This window comes from Cherax quadricarinatus, chromosome 60, assembly GCF_038502225.1.
Source record: "Cherax quadricarinatus isolate ZL_2023a chromosome 60, ASM3850222v1, whole genome shotgun sequence".
NCBI classification, from domain to species: domain Eukaryota; kingdom Metazoa; phylum Arthropoda; class Malacostraca; order Decapoda; family Parastacidae; genus Cherax; species Cherax quadricarinatus.
The window spans coordinates 1,993,643-2,012,683 of record NC_091351.1 but is presented as its reverse complement, the minus strand read 5'-3'; the positions used below and the strand labels follow the sequence as shown (position 1 = coordinate 2,012,683).

At 37.7% G+C, this 19,041-nt stretch overlaps 2 protein-coding genes across 4 annotated transcripts in view; one reads left to right on the top strand and one right to left on the bottom strand.

Moving 5' to 3' along the window:
• The window catches only part of LOC128694453 (protein tailless-like), a 57,693-nt gene extending 46,123 nt beyond the window's left edge, over positions 1-11,570 (top strand). Inside the window, exons 6-7 of the mRNA XM_053784581.2 lie at positions 3,336-3,456; positions 8,555-11,570. Coding sequence (XP_053640556.1) covers positions 3,336-3,456; positions 8,555-8,799 — 366 coding nt within the window. The 3' untranslated portion in view covers positions 8,800-11,570. The remainder of the gene's footprint in view (positions 1-3,335; positions 3,457-8,554) is intronic.
• Positions 3,365-19,041, bottom strand: part of LOC128694455 (gamma-glutamylcyclotransferase) — a 51,151-nt gene continuing 35,474 nt past the window's right edge. The window contains exons 6-8 of one of the 3 annotated variants that reach the window (XM_070097882.1): positions 16,096-16,204; positions 11,618-11,699; positions 3,368-3,505 (exon numbers count right to left, since the gene is read on the bottom strand). In XM_070097882.1, the coding sequence (XP_069953983.1) occupies positions 16,186-16,204 (19 nt within the window). In that variant the 3' untranslated portion in view covers positions 3,368-3,505; positions 11,618-11,699; positions 16,096-16,185. Of the gene's footprint in view, positions 3,506-8,680; positions 8,796-11,617; positions 11,700-16,095; positions 16,205-19,041 lie in introns of those variants that run through there. The other 2 variants (XM_070097883.1, XM_070097884.1) reach the window with 2 other exon arrangements.

Genomic DNA, 19,041 nt, shown 5'->3' with positions numbered 1-19,041 from the left:
TGTGTGTGATTCTTTATCTTTTAACTCCACGCCTCTTGCCAAGACCCTCGCATTTACTTCTCTTACAACCCCATCTATAAATATATTAAACAACCACGGTGACATCACACATCCTTGTCTAAGGCCTACTTTTACTGGGAAAAAATTTCCCTCTTTCCTACATACTCTAACTTGAGCCTCACTATCCTCGTAAAAACTCTTCACTGCTTTCAGTAACCTACCTCCTACACCATACACTTGCAACATCTGCCACATTGCCCCCCTATCCACCCTGTCATACGCCTTTTCCAAATCCATAAATGCCACAAAGACCTCTTTAGCCTTATCTAAATACTGTTCACTTATATGTTTCACTGTAAACACCTGGTCCACACACCCCCTACCTTTCCTAAAGCCTCCTTGTTCATCTGCTATCCTATTCTCCGTCTTACTCTTAATTCTTTCAATTATAACTCTACCATACACTTTACCAGGTACACTCAACAGACTTATCCCCCTATAATTTTTGCACTCTCTTTTATCCCCTTTGCCTTTATACAAAGGAACTATGCATGCTCTCTGCCAATCCCTAGGTACCTTACCTTCTTCCATACATTTATTAAATAATTGCACCAACCACTCCAAAACTATATCCCCACCTGCTTTTAACATTTCTATCTTTATCCCATCAATCCCGGCTGCCTTACCCCCTTTCATTTTACCTACTGCCTCACGAACTTCCCCCACACTCACAACTGGCTCTTCCTCACTCCTACAAGATGTTATTCCTCCTTGCCCTATACACGAAATCACAGCTTCCCTATCTTCATCAACATTTAACAATTCCTCAAAATATTCCTTCCATCTTCCCAATACCTCTAACTCTCCATTTAATAACTCTCCTCTCCTATTTTTAACTGACAAATCCATTTGTTCTCTAGGCTTTCTTAACTTGTTAATCTCACTCCAAAACTTTTTCTTATTTTCAACAAAATTTGTTGATAACATCTCACCCACTCTCTCATTTGCTCTCTTTTTACATTGCTTCACCACTCTCTTAACTTCTCTCTTTTTCTCCATATACTCTTCCCTCCTTGCATCACTTCTACTTTGTAAAAACTTCTCATATGCTAACTTTTTCTCCCTTACTACTCTCTTTACATCATCATTCCACCAATCGCTCCTCTTCCCTCCTGCACCCACTTTCCTGTAACCACAAACTTCTGCTGAACACTCTAACACTACATTTTTAAACCTACCCCATACCTCTTCGACCCCATTGCCTATGCTCTCATTAGCCCATCTATCCTCCAATAGCTGTTTATATCTTACCCTAACTGCCTCCTCTTTTAGTTTATAAACCTTCACCTCTCTCTTCCCTGATGCTTCTATTCTCCTTGTATCCCATCTACCTTTTACTCTCAGTGTAGCTACAACTAGAAAGTGATCTGATATATCTGTGGCCCCTCTATAAACATGTACATCCTGAAGTCTACTCAACAGTCTTTTATCTACCAATACATAATCCAACAAACTACTGTCATTTCGCCCTACATCATATCGTGTATACTTATTTATCCTCTTTTTCTTAAAATATGTATTACCTATAACTAAACCCCTTTCTATACAAAGTTCAATCAAAGGGCTCCCATTATCATTTACACCTGGCACCCCAAACTTACCTACCACACCCTCTCTAAAAGTTTCTCCTACTTTAGCATTCAAGTCCCCTACCACAATTACTCTCTCACTTGGTTCAAAGGCTCCTATACATTCACTTAACATCTCCCAAAATCTCTCTCTCTCCTCTGCATTCCTCTCTTCTCCAGGTGCATACACGCTTATTATGACCCACTTCTCGCATCCAACCTTTACTTTAATCCACATAATTCTTGAATTTACACATTCATATTCTCTTTTCTCCTTCCATAACTGATCATTTAACATTACTGCTACCCCTTCCTTTGCTCTAACTCTCTCAGATACTCCAGATTTAATCCCATTTATTTCCCCCCACTGAAACTCTCCTACCCCCTTCAGCTTTGTTTCGCTTAGGGCCAGGACATCCAACTTCTTTTCATTCATAACATCAGCAATCATCTGTTTCTTGTCATCCGCACTACATCCACGCACATTTAAGCAACCCAGTTTTATAAAGTTTTTCTTCTTCTCTTTTTTAGTAATTGTATACAGGAGAAGGGGTTACTAGCCCATTGCTCCCGGCATTTTAGTCGCCTCATACGACACGCATGGCTTACGGAGGAAAGATTCTTTTCCACTTCCCCATGGACAATAGAAGAAATAAAAAAGAACAAGAGCTATTTAGAAAAAGGAGAAAAACCTAGATGTATGTATATATATATATGCATGTGCGTGTCTGTGAAGTGTGACCAAAGTGTAAGTAGGAGTAGCAAGATATCCCTGTTATCTTAGCGTGTTTATGAGACAGAAAAAGAAGCCAGCAATCCTACCATCATGCATCATATATTAGAGTATTTAATGTCTTTTTCCTTTGAGAACAACTCTTCCTTGAGTGGTTGGGTAAAAAATCTTTCTAGATCGTAAGTAGATATGCCTTCAGGTTTTGAAATGTTTTTGGATTATTGAAGTTTTACATTCTGGTTTGACTGTCACAAAGAAAGCAATTGTCACCTGAATATGTAGAAAAGGTGAGGATGTCTTAAGCAAGAATATGGAGGTAGCAAACTAAAAGGGATTGGCAAGACAAAATGCATAAGTTTAAGAATTATTTACTATGTACGTATTGTGAAAGTATAACAGAGCAAAGACTACTTCATGGGGAGCTCTAAACCTATAGGGGTTATACAGCACCATGGGAAATGAGAGGTAATCAGAATTGACCCCAGGGATTGTAACATTCTCTGGGTCAGAGTCCTTCAATGACATCCAGATACCTTCCTTGAAAGGAGGATAAAGATTAATGTTACAGTTTGGGTATTGTCCATGGAAAGAATATACTTTAGCCAACAGTATTGGTTCATCGTATTACTGATGTCACCAATATCAGTAATTTTACTCTTAAATATTTTGAGTTTTTATAAGTACAGTAAATCAGCATTACCTGAATTTACCTAACAATCAACATATCCAAGGATCTTGTGGGAACAACCACCACTATGTCCAGTGGTTTTGGCAGAATTGCTAACCATGTACAATGATCTTGCTGAGAACAAAACTTTAGCTTATGTGTTGTTAGTTTTCCCAATATATTTTATACAATACTTATTAGATACACAAGTTTAGCCTTTGTAGTTATTGAAAATTTTTCATCCTAGAGTAACAAATGATCATCCCTGAACTGTACTCAGTTCTCTTATGTGAATCTGTTTTGCCAGGCGGGTATGTTTAAGAATGAAGAAGCTGGCCAGGTTGCTGCTGCATTACGCTTGTGTCGCCAGTACTCCCTAGACTCCACTGAACTGCTGCTTCTCTCTGCCGTTATCCTTCTCAGATCCCGTAAGTAGAGGGCATGACAGAATATTCATGGTAGAGTAGATATGTTATTCTGAAATAAAAAATAAATAGATGCAAGTGGACAGATTCAACATTAGCTTGTAAAGAGGGAAATATTCTGAAGAGCACTTACAGTATTTTGGAAGGGTGCATTAAAACAGGAAGGTGAAATTGAATGTAGATCATAATGATGAGAGTGAAAGATTGGAGATTGATTTGATAGGAGTATGGAAGGAGTGAATATACATTTGGTATTTGGCAATTGACAAAACATAAGACAGTAATAGGGATGTTGACTCTGGAAAGGCAGAAATTTACCAATAGTTGCACAAACGTAGAATATACCAGAGTACAGGAGGGCTCCACTTAAGTGCTTCACTTTAAAGCATTTCACTAATGCATGTATAGACATTTCAAATTAGAACAAAAATTCATTTATATGGCTCCCTGATTCGCTATTATGGCATCCGCATGCTACTCTGTTTGTTTACATCCACTGTGAGCTCCGCATCTCTCGATTATGTCTGGAAACTTTCCAAAATTTCAAGTGTTAAAGCTATTGCATATTTTGAATATATGGCCTCTCCTCGTTGACCGATGCCTTGGACTTAAGACGGGCTCTCTGACCAGTATTCATACCTAAATAATGTGTATGAGAGCTGATTTCCTCTATTGTTTATTTCAATATACAGTACACTACTGTATAAAGATTTTAAAATATACCAGAAATGTTATACATGGTGCAATGGTGACATTAAAATGAATTCCGTTGTTAATTAAGTGAGGAGAGGCTGTACTCTGATAATTGTACTTGTGTACTTGGACCTAAATAAACTTGCATAGTGTGTAAGTTTATTTAGAGTGTCACACTTGTGTTGAAGATGCAATAACCATAATAATAATAATAATAATCACTCTGGGGCACTTTAATGTCGTATATTACATTACATTAATATAGACATGTTCATTAATCCATCTATGATACTTTTTCAAAATTATATAAGAAACATGCATGGTAAAACAAATAAACATAATTGTGAAGTGTGGTACCTGGGTGGGCTACCACACCTGACTTCTACAATAAATACTACTTGCTTCTCATCCTACATTAAGACTACAAATATTTTAATGTAACTAGTGAGTGTACTGTATGTGCATGTTAATTTGTTTTTTAATGTCTTGTTGTATTGCTAACTTAATTTATGATAGTGTAAACATGTTGTCAGGCATTTATACACATTTAAAAGTGGGGGAAAAAAAGGGTGATTCTCTTTACGGTGGTAGCCTGGCACCTAACCAGCTGTATAAGCCGTGCCCTCCTGTATATTGTTAGTAGTGCTGGCTTTTCTATAGGAAGGAAGCATGGTCTTTGAATATTGTGGGAAGGAGGAGACTTTAGGCAGTGGAAATAAATACAAGAATGAAAAGTGAAGAAACTAGAAGACATTAAGGCATTATGAAAGGTTTAATTCAAAGAGCTGAAGAGGAGCAGAGATGAGTAGGGGGGATGTATATTACTATTTTTACTATTATTGTAGATGATATAGGGGAGTTTGGAGTACCAGAGGTAAATGATAATGGGAGCTTCTAATTGAATTAAGTACAGAAAGAGGTTTGGTAATACAGTGGTCCCTGGCATTACGATGGGCTGGAGGTGAAAAGGTGAGCAAGATGTGGGTGTCAGGTTATGGGAAAGTGGCATAGGGCTGGGCAAATTGTGGTCTTGGGGGTAGTGGGGAATATGGTGTAGGTGTGGCCATGAGGAGGAAATTGTATGGGCAGGTTGTGTGGGTGGAGGTGGTTGCTGGTTGGGATTGTGTGGGTGAAGGCATGTGGCTGTCAGGGAAAATTGCACAAGCAGGTTGTGTAGGTCAAGGTTGTTGATTGGAATGGCATAGGTGAAGTTATGTGGCTGTGGGAAAATTATAGGGGTAGTTGATATGGGTAAGGTTGCTGGGTGTGCAGTGAGGGCATTCGGTCACAGGAGGGAGGTTATACAAGTGGAAGGTCTGAGTGGAGGTAAGCAGAGAGGCAGAGGCATGTGGCTGAGGTATGTTATTAGACATGTACAAATGGATGATTGAGCCTCACTGTGAGATGGAAGGTAAAGAACCCAGCACCTTATCACTTGACGCCTTCACACGCTACACCCACCCACACTTGTCATATCCAATGCCAGCACCTATTTTCACACCCCCTCTGTCTATACATAGCCCTCAGCCTCCTGCCCATCTGCATATATGCCAGAGGGAAGATGGCATATGAGTGTACAGGCCCATATGCCAGAAACATCAGGCCTCTGCCTTCACCAAGCCCCACTGTCACCTATCCCCAGCCCCCCTACCATCACCTCTCCCACAGTTGCCCTTCATCTATATTCTTCCCAATGCTTTCACAGACCACCTCTCTGTTTGCACCCACCTGCATATCCTCCCCCATCTGCCAGTTCCCACCCAAGCACGCATCTGACCATACATTCCAGTGCCACATGGGACTTGCAGTAGGTGAAGGAAATGCTAAACAGTGATGGTATGCACCGGCTAGCCACTCTCATACCTTCACTGACCCTTCTTCATCCAGTACCCTGTCCTCACCCACTAGCTCATAAGCCCTCAGCCATATCACCCATACATACTTCCTGAAAATTGGGTGCCTGTAGCCACACCAGCACTCATCCTCACTTATCCTCTTGGCCATTTCCTCCACCACATTCATTCTGTCCACACACCTCTCACCCGACATGAACCTAAACTCCAAACAGGTACAGATGAGCAAGGCAGCCCTACCCCCTTATCGATACTGTGGATGTGGGGGCAGTGGTTGACAGATTAAGCCATATATACTGATTAATATGACGTGTTCACTCAAAATATGCCACAATTTTGCACCACATTAATGTGTTAATTGATGGGTGTGTGTGTGCACATGTGACATACATACATACACTATATTTTTTTTTTAAACAGGTTGGCCATTTCCCACCAAGGCAGGGTGACCCAACAAAAAACTTTCATTATCATTCAACACTTTCACCATCACTCATACATAATCACTGTCTTTGCAGAGGCACCCAGATACAACAGTTTAGTCACTCCAAACTGCCAATATCCCAAACCCCTCCTTTAAAGTGCAGGCATTGCACATCCCATTTCCAGGACTAAAGTCTCGCTAACCAGTTTCCCTGAATCCCTTCACAAAATATTACCCTGCTCACACTCCAACAGCTCGTCAGATCCCAAAAACCATTCGTCTCCATTCACTCCTATCTAACATGCTCACAAGAGGATATTTTGAAGAGCCTTCATTGCAGTAACAATTTGCTGTGTAGAGCTTTGTTAGTGACTTGAAACTCTATAGTGTAGAACTTTAAAACTTGCTCTGTACCTGTGACTTGTGTTGAGTATTGTCAGCAATACACCTTTGTCTTCAGTATCAATAAATACTCCCTGCATCCATCCTTCCTATATACCTTTTCACTACCTTTCCCCCTTTTATTCATCCCCATTGCCCTTCATCTACCTTCCTTCCACATCCATGTTATCAGTGTGTCCTCCAAATACTTTGTTTATTTAACATTTAAGTCATTTACTGAAGGAACTTACCTTCACCAGTTTCTACCAATAAACATAAGTGCCCATGCATGCATAAAATGTATATATAGAGAAAGAAATCAATGCATATGATGAAAAAAATTAAAATTGTCATAAATTTTGCAAGTTAGCTCCCACATTGATGCAAGAGGGTGTTGTCATCCCACGAGTCTTTAACCCTTTCAGGGTCCAAGGCCCAAATCTGGAGTCATGCACCAGTGTCCAAGAATTTTCAAAAAAAAAAATTTGTTATTTTTTCTTATGAAATCGTAGAGAATCTTTTTGTGAAGGTAATAAAACAAAAAGTACGAAATTTGGTGGAAAATTGACGAAATTATGCTCTCGCGAATTTTGATGTGTCAGCGATATTTACGAATCGGCGATTTTGCCGAATTTGACTCCCATTTTAGGCCAATTACATTATTCCAATCAACCAAATTCTTAGCTATTTCACTAGTATTACTTCTATTCTATCGATTGAGCACAAGAAATCGCCAAGTCAACTGTTTCAACTACAAAATAAAGTGATCGGAAATTGTTAATTTGGGCAATTTAACACAAAGTTCAAAATATTCCAATTTCAAAATAGGGTCCAGAATGAACAATGTAGGCATTCCTGGCACTAAACTAACATTTCCTCTGTTCATTAGTTATGTTTTGAGGCTTTACAAATAAATTCCATTTTGATTTTTTATTCACATAATGAATTTTTATTCACACCAAAAAATAGAAGATTTACTGTTATGCAATACTGTAATAATTGTATAAATATCATCACCATATTTGTGAATGTATATTAGACCCACCAGCTGACGTGTATTAGACGTATGAGGTCGTTTGTTTACTCTTGAATATCGGGAAAAATTTAACATTTCTGCTACTTTGAGCTCTGTTTCAAGCCATTTCCAGTGCTAAAACCAATCAAAATCATCTCTATTTCTGTAATATGTCTTCCATTCTATCAAATGAGACCAAGAAATCGCAAATACAACTATAAAAAACATACGAAAAAACACTGCAAAGTTGCTGTTTTAATCGAAAAATCATGATTTCATTTTTTTTTTTCTCATTATACACAGTGTGCTGCAGGATCTGTTTTATGTGGTGCACACATACCACATAGATGTATTCTCTCATATCTAGGCCCAAATGTACCACTCACAGTTTATCAGAGTGAGCTGAGCTCATGGCGTAGATCTACGGTTTGGACCCTGAACGTAAAGCCGTAGATCTACGGGACGGACCCTGAAAGGGTTAATGGGTGGGCCCAGCAGCAAAACATCCAGATTAGTGAATGTGTAGGTCAGGTTGTACCTTTGTGAAACATTTTGAATAGTTATATTTTTTTATGTTGAACTTTACAGAATGATTAACACAATCTGGTTTCATTTTGCAGACACTCTCAATGATCTTCCTTGTCAGAAATAGTTTTCACTTAAGACAGTTGCATCATATTATTATTTGTATTGCAGCATTAGAAATTTTATACAAGTTTAATTCTGTCTTTCCAGAACCAGGCCTATCTTCAGAGGGAAGAGTGCTGATGTCACTACTTCATGAGAGAGCACAAGCTACCCTTCAAAGTCATGCAGCCACATCCTTTCCTGGTGACCCTTTGAGACCATCCAACCTGCTCCTGCTGGTCGCATCCTTGCACCGCCTCCCTCAACAGGTGGTGACACAAGCCCTTATTCCCAGTCTTGCCTCACCACATGCTGCCTCTCTCATTATTGCCACATTCCTCACATCTAGCTAAAAAAAATTGTGATTGCAGTAAGCTATTTTAAAGCTGTGGAAAAGGACACTTGTGAACAGTTTTGAACATTTATTAAAGGAAATGTTTCCTTTAATAAATTTCCTGAACAAGTGTCCATTTCTTCAGTTTGCTGGTATTGCCATACCCTTTACAATCTCTTACAAATTATTATTATAATCAAAAAGTGCTAAGCCACAAGGGCTATACAGCAATCTCTTACAAAGCTTGTCAATACAGAGCAATTTTTTGTAAATAAAGAAAAGCACATTCAGAACTGAATAGTGAATGGAAAAACCTTCATAATATGTGCTACTTAGTTTTGGATGCACTTTTAAGATTGCACTATATAGAGGAGCTTTATAAGAGAGCTGACTTTTATTTATGAGTGTATACAAACATTGTCTCTACGTCACAGCAGGACTCGAACCTGTGGACTCTGATAAAGAATTTGCAGGTCCTGCTGTGGACGTAGAGACAATGTTTGTAAATTTTGCCTGTTTGCGAATTGTTAAGCATACGAGTGTATATAACTGTCTTCTAAAATATATAGGTGTAAGAAGTTTTGGGTCTCTGTCAAAGCTAAGAGATTGTTGTATACTTCAGCATTGATGTTTGTGATATTAATGTTGTCCAAAAGTAAATCTATAATAATTTTTATAATAGTGTAGATATGTATATACTATTTAAACATTCAGGAAAGTACATGTATAGTGTAAAAGAAATAGAATTTTAAGACATTTTATATTTAGGGCTGACTTGTAAGAGTTTAGCACTTACTTCCCCCTGAATAAAACAATGGTGTATTTAAGGCAACCCATCATTTAATTTATTAGCAAAACTTAAGATTTTCATTGTTACAATTTCAATGTGGCCCCCTTGAGGCTTTTGTAAACTAAATTGTTCATTTTCTCAGTGGGAGGTGGACAGGAGACTGTTTCACCATGCTGTTGCAGCAATGATTTTAGGCACCTATATCTTGTTGAATATGCACTTTACTTAATGAAAGTAGAAGGTACATTGTAGCAGCCAATATTGATGAAAGGACATGTATCCATACATCTAGAATATCTTTGTTTTAGTCCTGGACTTTGGTCACTAAATGCAAGAGAATGAGAAAGCACTGTATTTAGTATAGAAAGTCCTTAGTGATGGTAATCTAGTTGCTGTGTCACGTGATGGCCGAGAGGTAGAATGTAGCAGTATCACATGGCAGAATTGAGATAAATTTGCCAGCTCTTTATTCTGTGTTGGAAGCAGCAATTAAGGAGGCTTCAATACAATGGTATCTATCCCTATCTAGTTCCTTGTAGATAATTTCAGCATTTTTCTTGTGCAAGCAGTCCCTTTCTAGAGATATCTGCATAGCTGCCATGGCCATATCTTCCATCAGAGCCCTCACCTGGAAGATCCCTAGGACACACCCAACACTAAACCAGCGTATATACCATACCAAGCAGGAATGCAACAATGTCTATATAGGAGAAACAGCAAAAGATGCTTTTAATACATGTTAAAGACCACAGAAATGCTTGCAGTTAAGGCAACACCAGTAATGCTTATGACATAAACAGGACTAAAGAGGTGGCCATCTCATGTACTCGCACTATAACCCTTTAAGGTTTTGCACTTAATTTGATTATATTATCTTATGCACTGGAACAATGCTGAAATTATCTAGAGAGAGTGGCAACAGGGATAGATGCCATAAACCTTCTTAATTGCTACTTCCAATATCACAGAATAAAAAGCTGGCAAATATATCATTCTCAACTCTGGCATACATTATACATGTACTACTGCATGCTTCCTCACGGCTGCCAAGTGACACAGCATTTGGATGACCTGTTGCCTTTACCAGACCATCCCTAGTGACCTGCATTCTTCACTACATATACCAAGCCTTCTCATTCTTCTGTATCATTTGGAGTGACTAAGGTACCAAGAAAGGTATCCAGTATTAACAGAGATGTCCTAAGTGTATGCACTTGTGTTCTTTCATCTGCACTTTCCCTAATATGAGATGTGCTTGGTAATATCTCTAGAACTTCCAGGGCTAAAAAGTTTGGTGCAAGATTAGTCATAAGAAATAAGTGTTTAATTTTCTGTTAACCTATATTACTGTATAAAAATTTCTCTGATTTATAATAAGAGTTAGAAAACTTGCACAAATTTTGACAAAATTGTTTTGCTACCTAGCTTGATCCCTTTACATTATTTATCTCTTCTAATTTCCAGAGACCTGATACATATTCACAGGTGTTTCAGAAGTCTGGATACATTAGAAAAAATACATGCGTGTCCCTTCCTTGAATCAAACCTTAATGCCTTTCATTTTGCCCCAGGTACTGTATGACCCCTACAGGTTTAACATTCCCTCCAAGAATGTAATATAGGAATAACACTATTCAAATTAAATGCTATTAACAGCCATTTACTGTACACAATTCTTGAGCAAATGGTTTTTGTAAGAAATACTGATCTGAGAGCAACACAATGTTCTCCTTCAACACTACATGACTGGTTCCTATGCATCCAGACTTAGGACACCCTGTACACTGCCAATGTATGCTATACTATACTGTTGTATCTAATTTTAATTATCTGTAACTAAACTACTGTGCCAGCCTTTGAATGTCTTCATATCCAAACAAGCCACAAGATTATTCTGATGAGCATATTTTCTTTTTTTTTTTTTTTTTTTTTTTTTTTTACATAGTCAAAGGATCCCACATATCAACAATGGGTGATCTATTTGTCTTAACAACTGTAAAAATTTAGGAGGTAATAACTAAGAATTACACAGATATTTCAATCTTACCTCACTAGAACCAATTTGTAGGGTAATTTGTTTGAGTCAGCCCTTCTAAGGTAGTAGTCCATATCTGAATTCAAGTTCAGATCTGTTTACAGAAAAATTGTTTTATCAGAGTACTTAATCTAGTCAAACATTATAAAGAAGTTTACTTTATATGAGCTACATATCAAACAAATTCAGTTGTATAGGTACAATATCAATTTTCCTGCAACACTTTTAGTCCAGACAAAATTATGGGACTAACTTTTCGCTAGTCTAGTGTACTGGGTGGCCACGGGGCATTAGGTGTAGAGCACTTACATTTATATTGTTTACACTGGAGTTAGTGTGATCTTTGATTTTGTATGATTCTTAGCATATTTTGCTAACATTTAACCTTAACTCTGGCTAGGGTTAATAGCTATACAAGTAACTCTCACCAGCTATGGTATTGTTCCTCTTTGTGACAGAGCAAGAGCTAATGAGTTTTTATTTGATGAAAAATTATACAGGAAAAGATCAGGCACATTAATCAACTTTGTTTGGATGACATATTAAAGATAGCTAAGAAAAATGTCACAGAAATAGGCCTTCATCTGAAAATCCTGTGGCTTCCAGTACCCCAGATATCCCCAATATAACATCACAAATCCATGATGAAACAGCCAATTATGAAACAATCCTGACAACCCTCAACTCCCACACCTTTGTGAATAACTTTAGTTTCAATAAAATTCTAAAATTTATAACTTTGGGAGTAGTAGTATGTAACATTGTAACTACAGTAATTAATAAACCTGTTTCATTTATACTAATGTTTAATTTAAGTTTCCAGCAGACCATGGTGGGTTAGAGGTGTACTGGTAAATTATTACTGTGACCTCTGTTGGTTTGGCAAAATCAATATTCCAAGAAGCCTGGGCACCAAGGGTGCTGGAAAATTGGTATTGTACCTCTAATAGTTCCTAAATTCTCATCACTTCACTTTAGTCTTGAATTATGGTGTCATTACTGTCACTGATAAATGTTTGAATTGTTTTATTATTACCAGTATATTAAAATGACAACTAAATTCACATGGGTCATACAGCATACCTGATGCCTTTCGTATATTTAAAGACTACAATAGTTTTGGTGCATTGCACCATATGTTATATATGGTAAGAAAAGCACTTATAATCCTTGGTATGTACAAATATTTTAACTGTGATTTGCCCATTTTTTTTTTTAAATAATTGTATAAATAATACTAACTGAGCAGCATGATCTTTATTTGCCTAAGGTTACCAAGTAACATTACCCTGGTTGCTTATGAATAACATATTACTGATGATTCTAGCCATTACTTTGTCAGTAAAAGGGAAGCTACGAGTTATTAACCTCAGAGTTTACAAGTAGCTCATTATCCTGCTGAGTATTTACAGTACAGACTCTCCTCACTTGGCAACATACTCATTTACTGACGACTCGGACTTACAATAGGCTCTGACCAGTATGCATACTTAAATAATGTATATTAGAGCTGATTTCCTCTATTCTGTTTATTTCAATACAGTACAGTACACTACTGTAAAAACATTTAAAAATATACTAAAAATGTTATAAATGGTGCAAGGGTGACATTAAAGCAATATCAAAGATGGTTGACATAAACCCACTACCATTATAGTGTGTTCCTCATTTAGTGATGAATTTGTTTACTGACGAGGTAATAGGAACAGAACTCTGTCATTAAGCGAGGAGAGGCTGTAGTGAGCTAACTCTGTTCCTTTGGTCACTGTGAGCTGTAAATGCAGTACCCTTCAAGGAGGTTGGAGTGGGGAAGGGGGATGCCTTTTTATTAATGAAATATCTATTGATCTAAGAAACTGGAACTAACCTCTGCTTTCTTGAATCAAACCAGATTACCTCATATTCCCCAGGCACTGTATGATCCATACAGGCATAGCACTGTCCCATGAATATACAGTGTGCCTAAAAAAGATCTCTTTCATTTCAAAAGTTATTACAATAATATAATATGACATGAAAATGCTGTTCCCTGCATATAATAGCATAATAATAGTAACATGAAACTTCCTGACAGATAGACTGGACATGATGGCCCCAACACTCATCACACCTTTAAACTAATTTTTGTAGGGGATTTGAACAATTAATATTTTCCCGATTACCAACAGCTGATGTTAAAACACTCTGTGCTAGTATAAATGATGGTACTGGAAAAGTCACATTACAGTAGATCTTTCTTTCAACGCACCAGCCATATCCCACCGAGGCGGGGTGGCCCAAAAAGAAAAACGAAAGTTTCTCCTTTGACATTTTGTAATATACACAGGAGAAGAGGTTACTAGCCCCTTGCTCTTGGTATTTTAGTCGCCTCTTATGACACGCATGGCTTACAGAGGAAGAATTCTGTTCCACTTTCCCATGGAGAACTACAGTAGATATGTTGCCCAATAAGTAGAATGAACTGGAGTATCAATTAGATGAGTTATAGGCCACTAAAGGTGCATAAATATACAATTATTTACATAAAAAATCTCTTAGTTCAGCTATCATATAAAGAAAACCTGATTTTCATATGTTACCAATGTATTGTAAAAAACTGAAATCAGAAAAGGATATTGTGGACAGACTGAATATAAACTAATCAAAGAAACTTTTAACATAGGCAGGCCCTGCTTTACGGCACTTCACTTTACAGCATTTCGGTAATACAGTGGTTTTTCAATTATTCCCATTCTTCTTTAATTCAGACTTCTTACAATATATTCACCACTAACTATAAAGCGCTAAGGATGAAAATATTTTAAAGGAAGTAATGTGTGTACTGTATATGCATTTTTTAGGCCTAGCTATGTTGCTCACTTAATATACAAGTGTAAACATGTTATCAGGCTTTTATATTCATTTGAAAGTGAAAAAATTTATGATTCACTTTACAGCAATTTTTGCTTCACATTGGTAACCTGGAACCCAACCTGTTGTATAAGTAGAGCCCTCCTGTATTTTACCCTTATAAAACAGTTTATTATATATCTCCTATAATTAAATATACTGAGGTTGGATGTACATTCCCAGGATGTCTTGTATTGACATTAAAATTTTTGATAACCAACAGCTTGTTTAATGTTAAGTTAATTCTTCATACAGTGTCAAAAGTGATTATTAGGTGCTTAAGTTTATAACTATTTGATGCCATTTTGTTACACAAATTGGTTAACTCTTGTTCAACTATAATTACTGCGAATGTCATTTGTTCAATTGTTTTCAAGAACAAATTTGGATTCAGTGAAAAAAAAATTTAATTTGTCAGGGAAAATCACCTGAATGTGGTCTAAATCATATGACGACCCACTGGCACTTAAAGCCTTACAAATTTGGAAAAAATTGTTTTTGCACGTACTGTATTGCATTTAAGAAACTTGATGATTACCGCCTTCAACTATAAACCAAACCACTTTGATATGTAATGTAAATACTATACAGTATGTACAATTTGTTGTACAGCAGTCTTAAACTAGATGTATAGTACCAACAACAATACAAAAGGACCACCATTTCACCTAAAAAAAAGAAAACATGTACAGTCTCTCCTCATTTAACGACGGAGTTCCATTCCTAAGACCACATTGGTAAACAAATTCGTCACTAAGTGAGGAGCATACTATAATGGTAGTGGGCGTGCATCAGTCATCTTTGATATTGTTTTAACCCTTAAACGGTCCAAACAAATCGACATTGAAATCCGTAATGCTCCAAAAGTAGATCTAAGTTTTTTTTACATATTTTCAAAAATAACAAAAAAAAAAAATGTAGATAAAAGTTTTTTTTGCACATTTTTAAATGTAAAACAAGAAAGAAGATCTACATTTTTTTACATACTTTCAAATGTTGAAAAAATGTATATATACGTTTGGACCATTTAAGGGCTAAGATAAGATAAGATTTCGTTCGGATTTTTAACCCCGGAGGGTTAGCTACCCAGGATAACCCAGGAAAGTCAGTGCGTCATCGAGGACTGTCTAACTTATTTCCATTGGGGTCCTTAATCTTGTCCCCCAGGATGCAACCCACACCAGTCGACTAACACCCAGGTACCTATTTGCTGCTAGGTTAACAGGACAACAGGTGTAAGGAAACGTGTCGAAATGTTTCCACCCGCCGGGAATCGAACCCGGGCCCTCCGTGTGTGTGAAGCGGGAGCTTTAGCCACCAGGCCACCGGTTAATGTCACCTTTGCACCATTTAAAACATTTCTGGTATATTTTTAAATTTTTATACAGTAGTGTACTGTACTATATGGTAATAAACAGAATAGAGGAAATCAGCTCTAATATACATTATTTAGGTATGCATACTGGTCAGAGAGCCCATCATAAGTCCGAGGCATCAGTAAACGAGTACATTGCTAAGTGAGGAGAGGCTGTACACTCAGTATCTTTTAACAATTCCATATGAATTCGAGAATCATCAGAAAAACACAAGAAAAAACTTACTCTGATGCAATGTCTTGAACTTGCTGAAACCTCAACCACATCAACAAGAATGTTACAATCAAACTGGTCAGGTATGTTGAGTTATTCAATTTAGGGATGGGTTTTGTATCTGTAAGTATTAAACCAATTAAAATTTTATATAGATACAGAATTCTGCATTAATAAAGTGTATAAATTAAAGAATACCTATTCTTACTTGAAAATTTATATCAATTTAGAGCTCTGTGACTAAATCAAGGAATGATTGTTTTACAATGTAAGTGTTCAGCAGAAGTTTGTGGTTACAGGAAAGTGGGTGCGGGAGGGAAGAGGAGCGATTGGTGGAATGATGATGTGTGAAAAGTTAGCATATGAGAAGTTTTTACACAGTAGAAGTGATGCAAGGAGGGAAGAGTATATGGAGAAAAATAGAGAGGTTAAGAGAGTGGTGAAGCAATGTAAAAAGTGAGCAAATGAGAGAGTGGGTGAGATGTTATCAACAAATTTTGTTGAAAATAAGAAAAAGTTTTGGAGTGAGATTAACAAGTTAAGGAAGCCTATAGAACAAATGGATTTGTCAGTTAAAAATAGGAGAGGAGAGTTATTAAATGGAGAGTTAGAGGTATTGGGAAGATGGAGGGAATATTTTGAGGAATTGTTAAATGTTGATGAAGATAGGGAAGCTGTGATTTCGTGCATAGGGCAAGGAGGAATAACATCTTGTAGGAGTGAGGAAGAGCCAGTTGTGAGTGTGGGGGAAGTTCGTGAGGCAGTAGGTAAAATGAAAGGGGGTAAGGCAGCCGGGATTGATTTGATAAAGATAGAAATGTTAAAAGCAGGTGAGGATATAGTTTTGGAGTGGTTGGTGCAATTATTTAATAAATGTATGGAAGAGGGTAAGGTACCTAGGGATTGGCAGAGAGCATGCATAGTTCCTTTGTATAAAGGCAAAGGGGACAAAAGAGAGTGCAAAAATTATAGGGGGATAAGTCTGTTGAGTATACCTGGTAAAGTGTATGGTCGAGTTATTACTGAAAGAATTAAGAGTAAGACGGAGAATAGGATAGCAGATGAACAAGGAGGCTTTAGGAAAGGTAGGGGGTGTGTGGACCAGGTGTTTACAGTGAAACATATAAGTGAACAGTATTTAGATAAGGCTAAAGAGGTCTTTGTGGCATTTATGGATTTGGAAAAGGCGTATGACAGGGTGGATAGGGGAGCAATGTGTCAGATGTTGCAGGTGTATGGTGTAGGAGGTAGGTTACTGAAAGCAGTGAAGAGTTTTTACGAGGATAGTGAGGCTCAAGTTAGAGTATGTAGGAAAGAGGGAAATTATTTCCCAGTAAAAGTAGGCCTTAGACAAGGATGTGTGATGTCACCATGGTTGTTTAATATATTTATAGATGGGGTTGTAAGAGAAGTAAATGCGAGAGTCTTGGCAAGAGGCGTGGAGTTAAAAGATAAAGAATCACACAAAGTGGGAGTTGTCACAGTTGCTCTTTGCTGATGACACTGTGCTCTTGGGAGATTCTGAAGAGAAGTTGCAGAGATTGGTGGATGAATTTGGTATTGTGTGCAAAAGAAGAAAATTAAAAGTGAATACAGGAAAGAGTAAGGTTATGAGGATAACAAAAAGATTGGATATCAGATTGGAGGGAGAGAGTATGGAGGAGGTGAATGTATTCAGATATTTGGGAGTGGACGTGTCAGCGGATGGGTCTATGAAAGATGAGGTGAATCATAGAATTGATGAGGGGAAAAGGGTGAGTGGTGCACTTAGGAGTCTGTGGAGACAAAGAACTTTGTCCTTGGAGGCAAAGAGGGGAATGTATGAGAGTATAGTTTTACCAACACTCTTATATGGGTGTGAAGCATGGGTGATGAATGTTTCAGCGAGGAGAAGGCTGGAGGCAGTGGAGATGTCATGTCTGAGGGCAATGTGTGGTGTGAATATAATATAGAGAATTCGTAGTTTGGAAGTTAGGAGGAGGTGCGGGATTACCAAAACTGTTGTCCAGAGGGCTGAGGAAGGGTTGTTGAGGTGGTTCGGACATGTAGAGAGAATGGAGCGAAACAGTGTGACTTCAAGAGTGTATCAGCCTGTAGTGGAAGGAAGGCGGGGTAGGGGTCGGCCTAGGAAAGGTTGGAGGGAGGGGGTAAAGGAGGTTTTGTGTGCGAGGGGCTTGGACTTCCAGCAGGCATGCGTGAGCGTGTTTGATAGGAGTGAATGGAGACAAATGGTTTTTAATACTTGACATGCTGTTGGAGTGTGAGCAAAGTAACATTTATGAAGGGGTTCAGGGAAACCGGCATGCCGGACTTGAGTCCTGAAGATGGGAAGTACAGTGCCTGCACTCTGAAGGAGGGGTGTTAATGTTGCAGTTTAAAAACTGTAGTGTAAAGCACCCTTCTGGCAAGACAGTGATGGAGTGAATGATGGTGAAAGTTTTTCTTTTTCGGGCCACCCTGCCTTGGTGGGAATCGGGCAGTGTGACAATAAAAAAAAATAATAAATAAAGTGTATAAATTAAAGAATACCTATTCTTACTTGAAAATTTATATCAATTTAGAGCTCTGTGACTAAATCAAGGAATGATTGTTTTACAATGTAAGTAAAGCAGTATATACACATGTAGAGCGTTTAACTTTTTTTAACACCACCCGTCTCCCACCGAGGCAAGGTGACCCAAAAATGAAGAAACGAAAGCTCTTCTTTTTTTACATTTAGTAATTTATACAGGAAAAGGGGTTACTAGCACCTTTGCTCCTTGCATTTTAGTCACCTCTTACGACAAGCATGGCTTATGGAAGATTCTTCTCCACCTCCCTATGGACCTACCAACATCTCTACATATATTATATGTATGCTCATAGAAATAAAGCATTATCATTATTAACTTGCACAAAAAGGTAAATAAATAGAGTATATGAGTATATTCCTGTTGAGTCCCATGTGGGATCCTAACC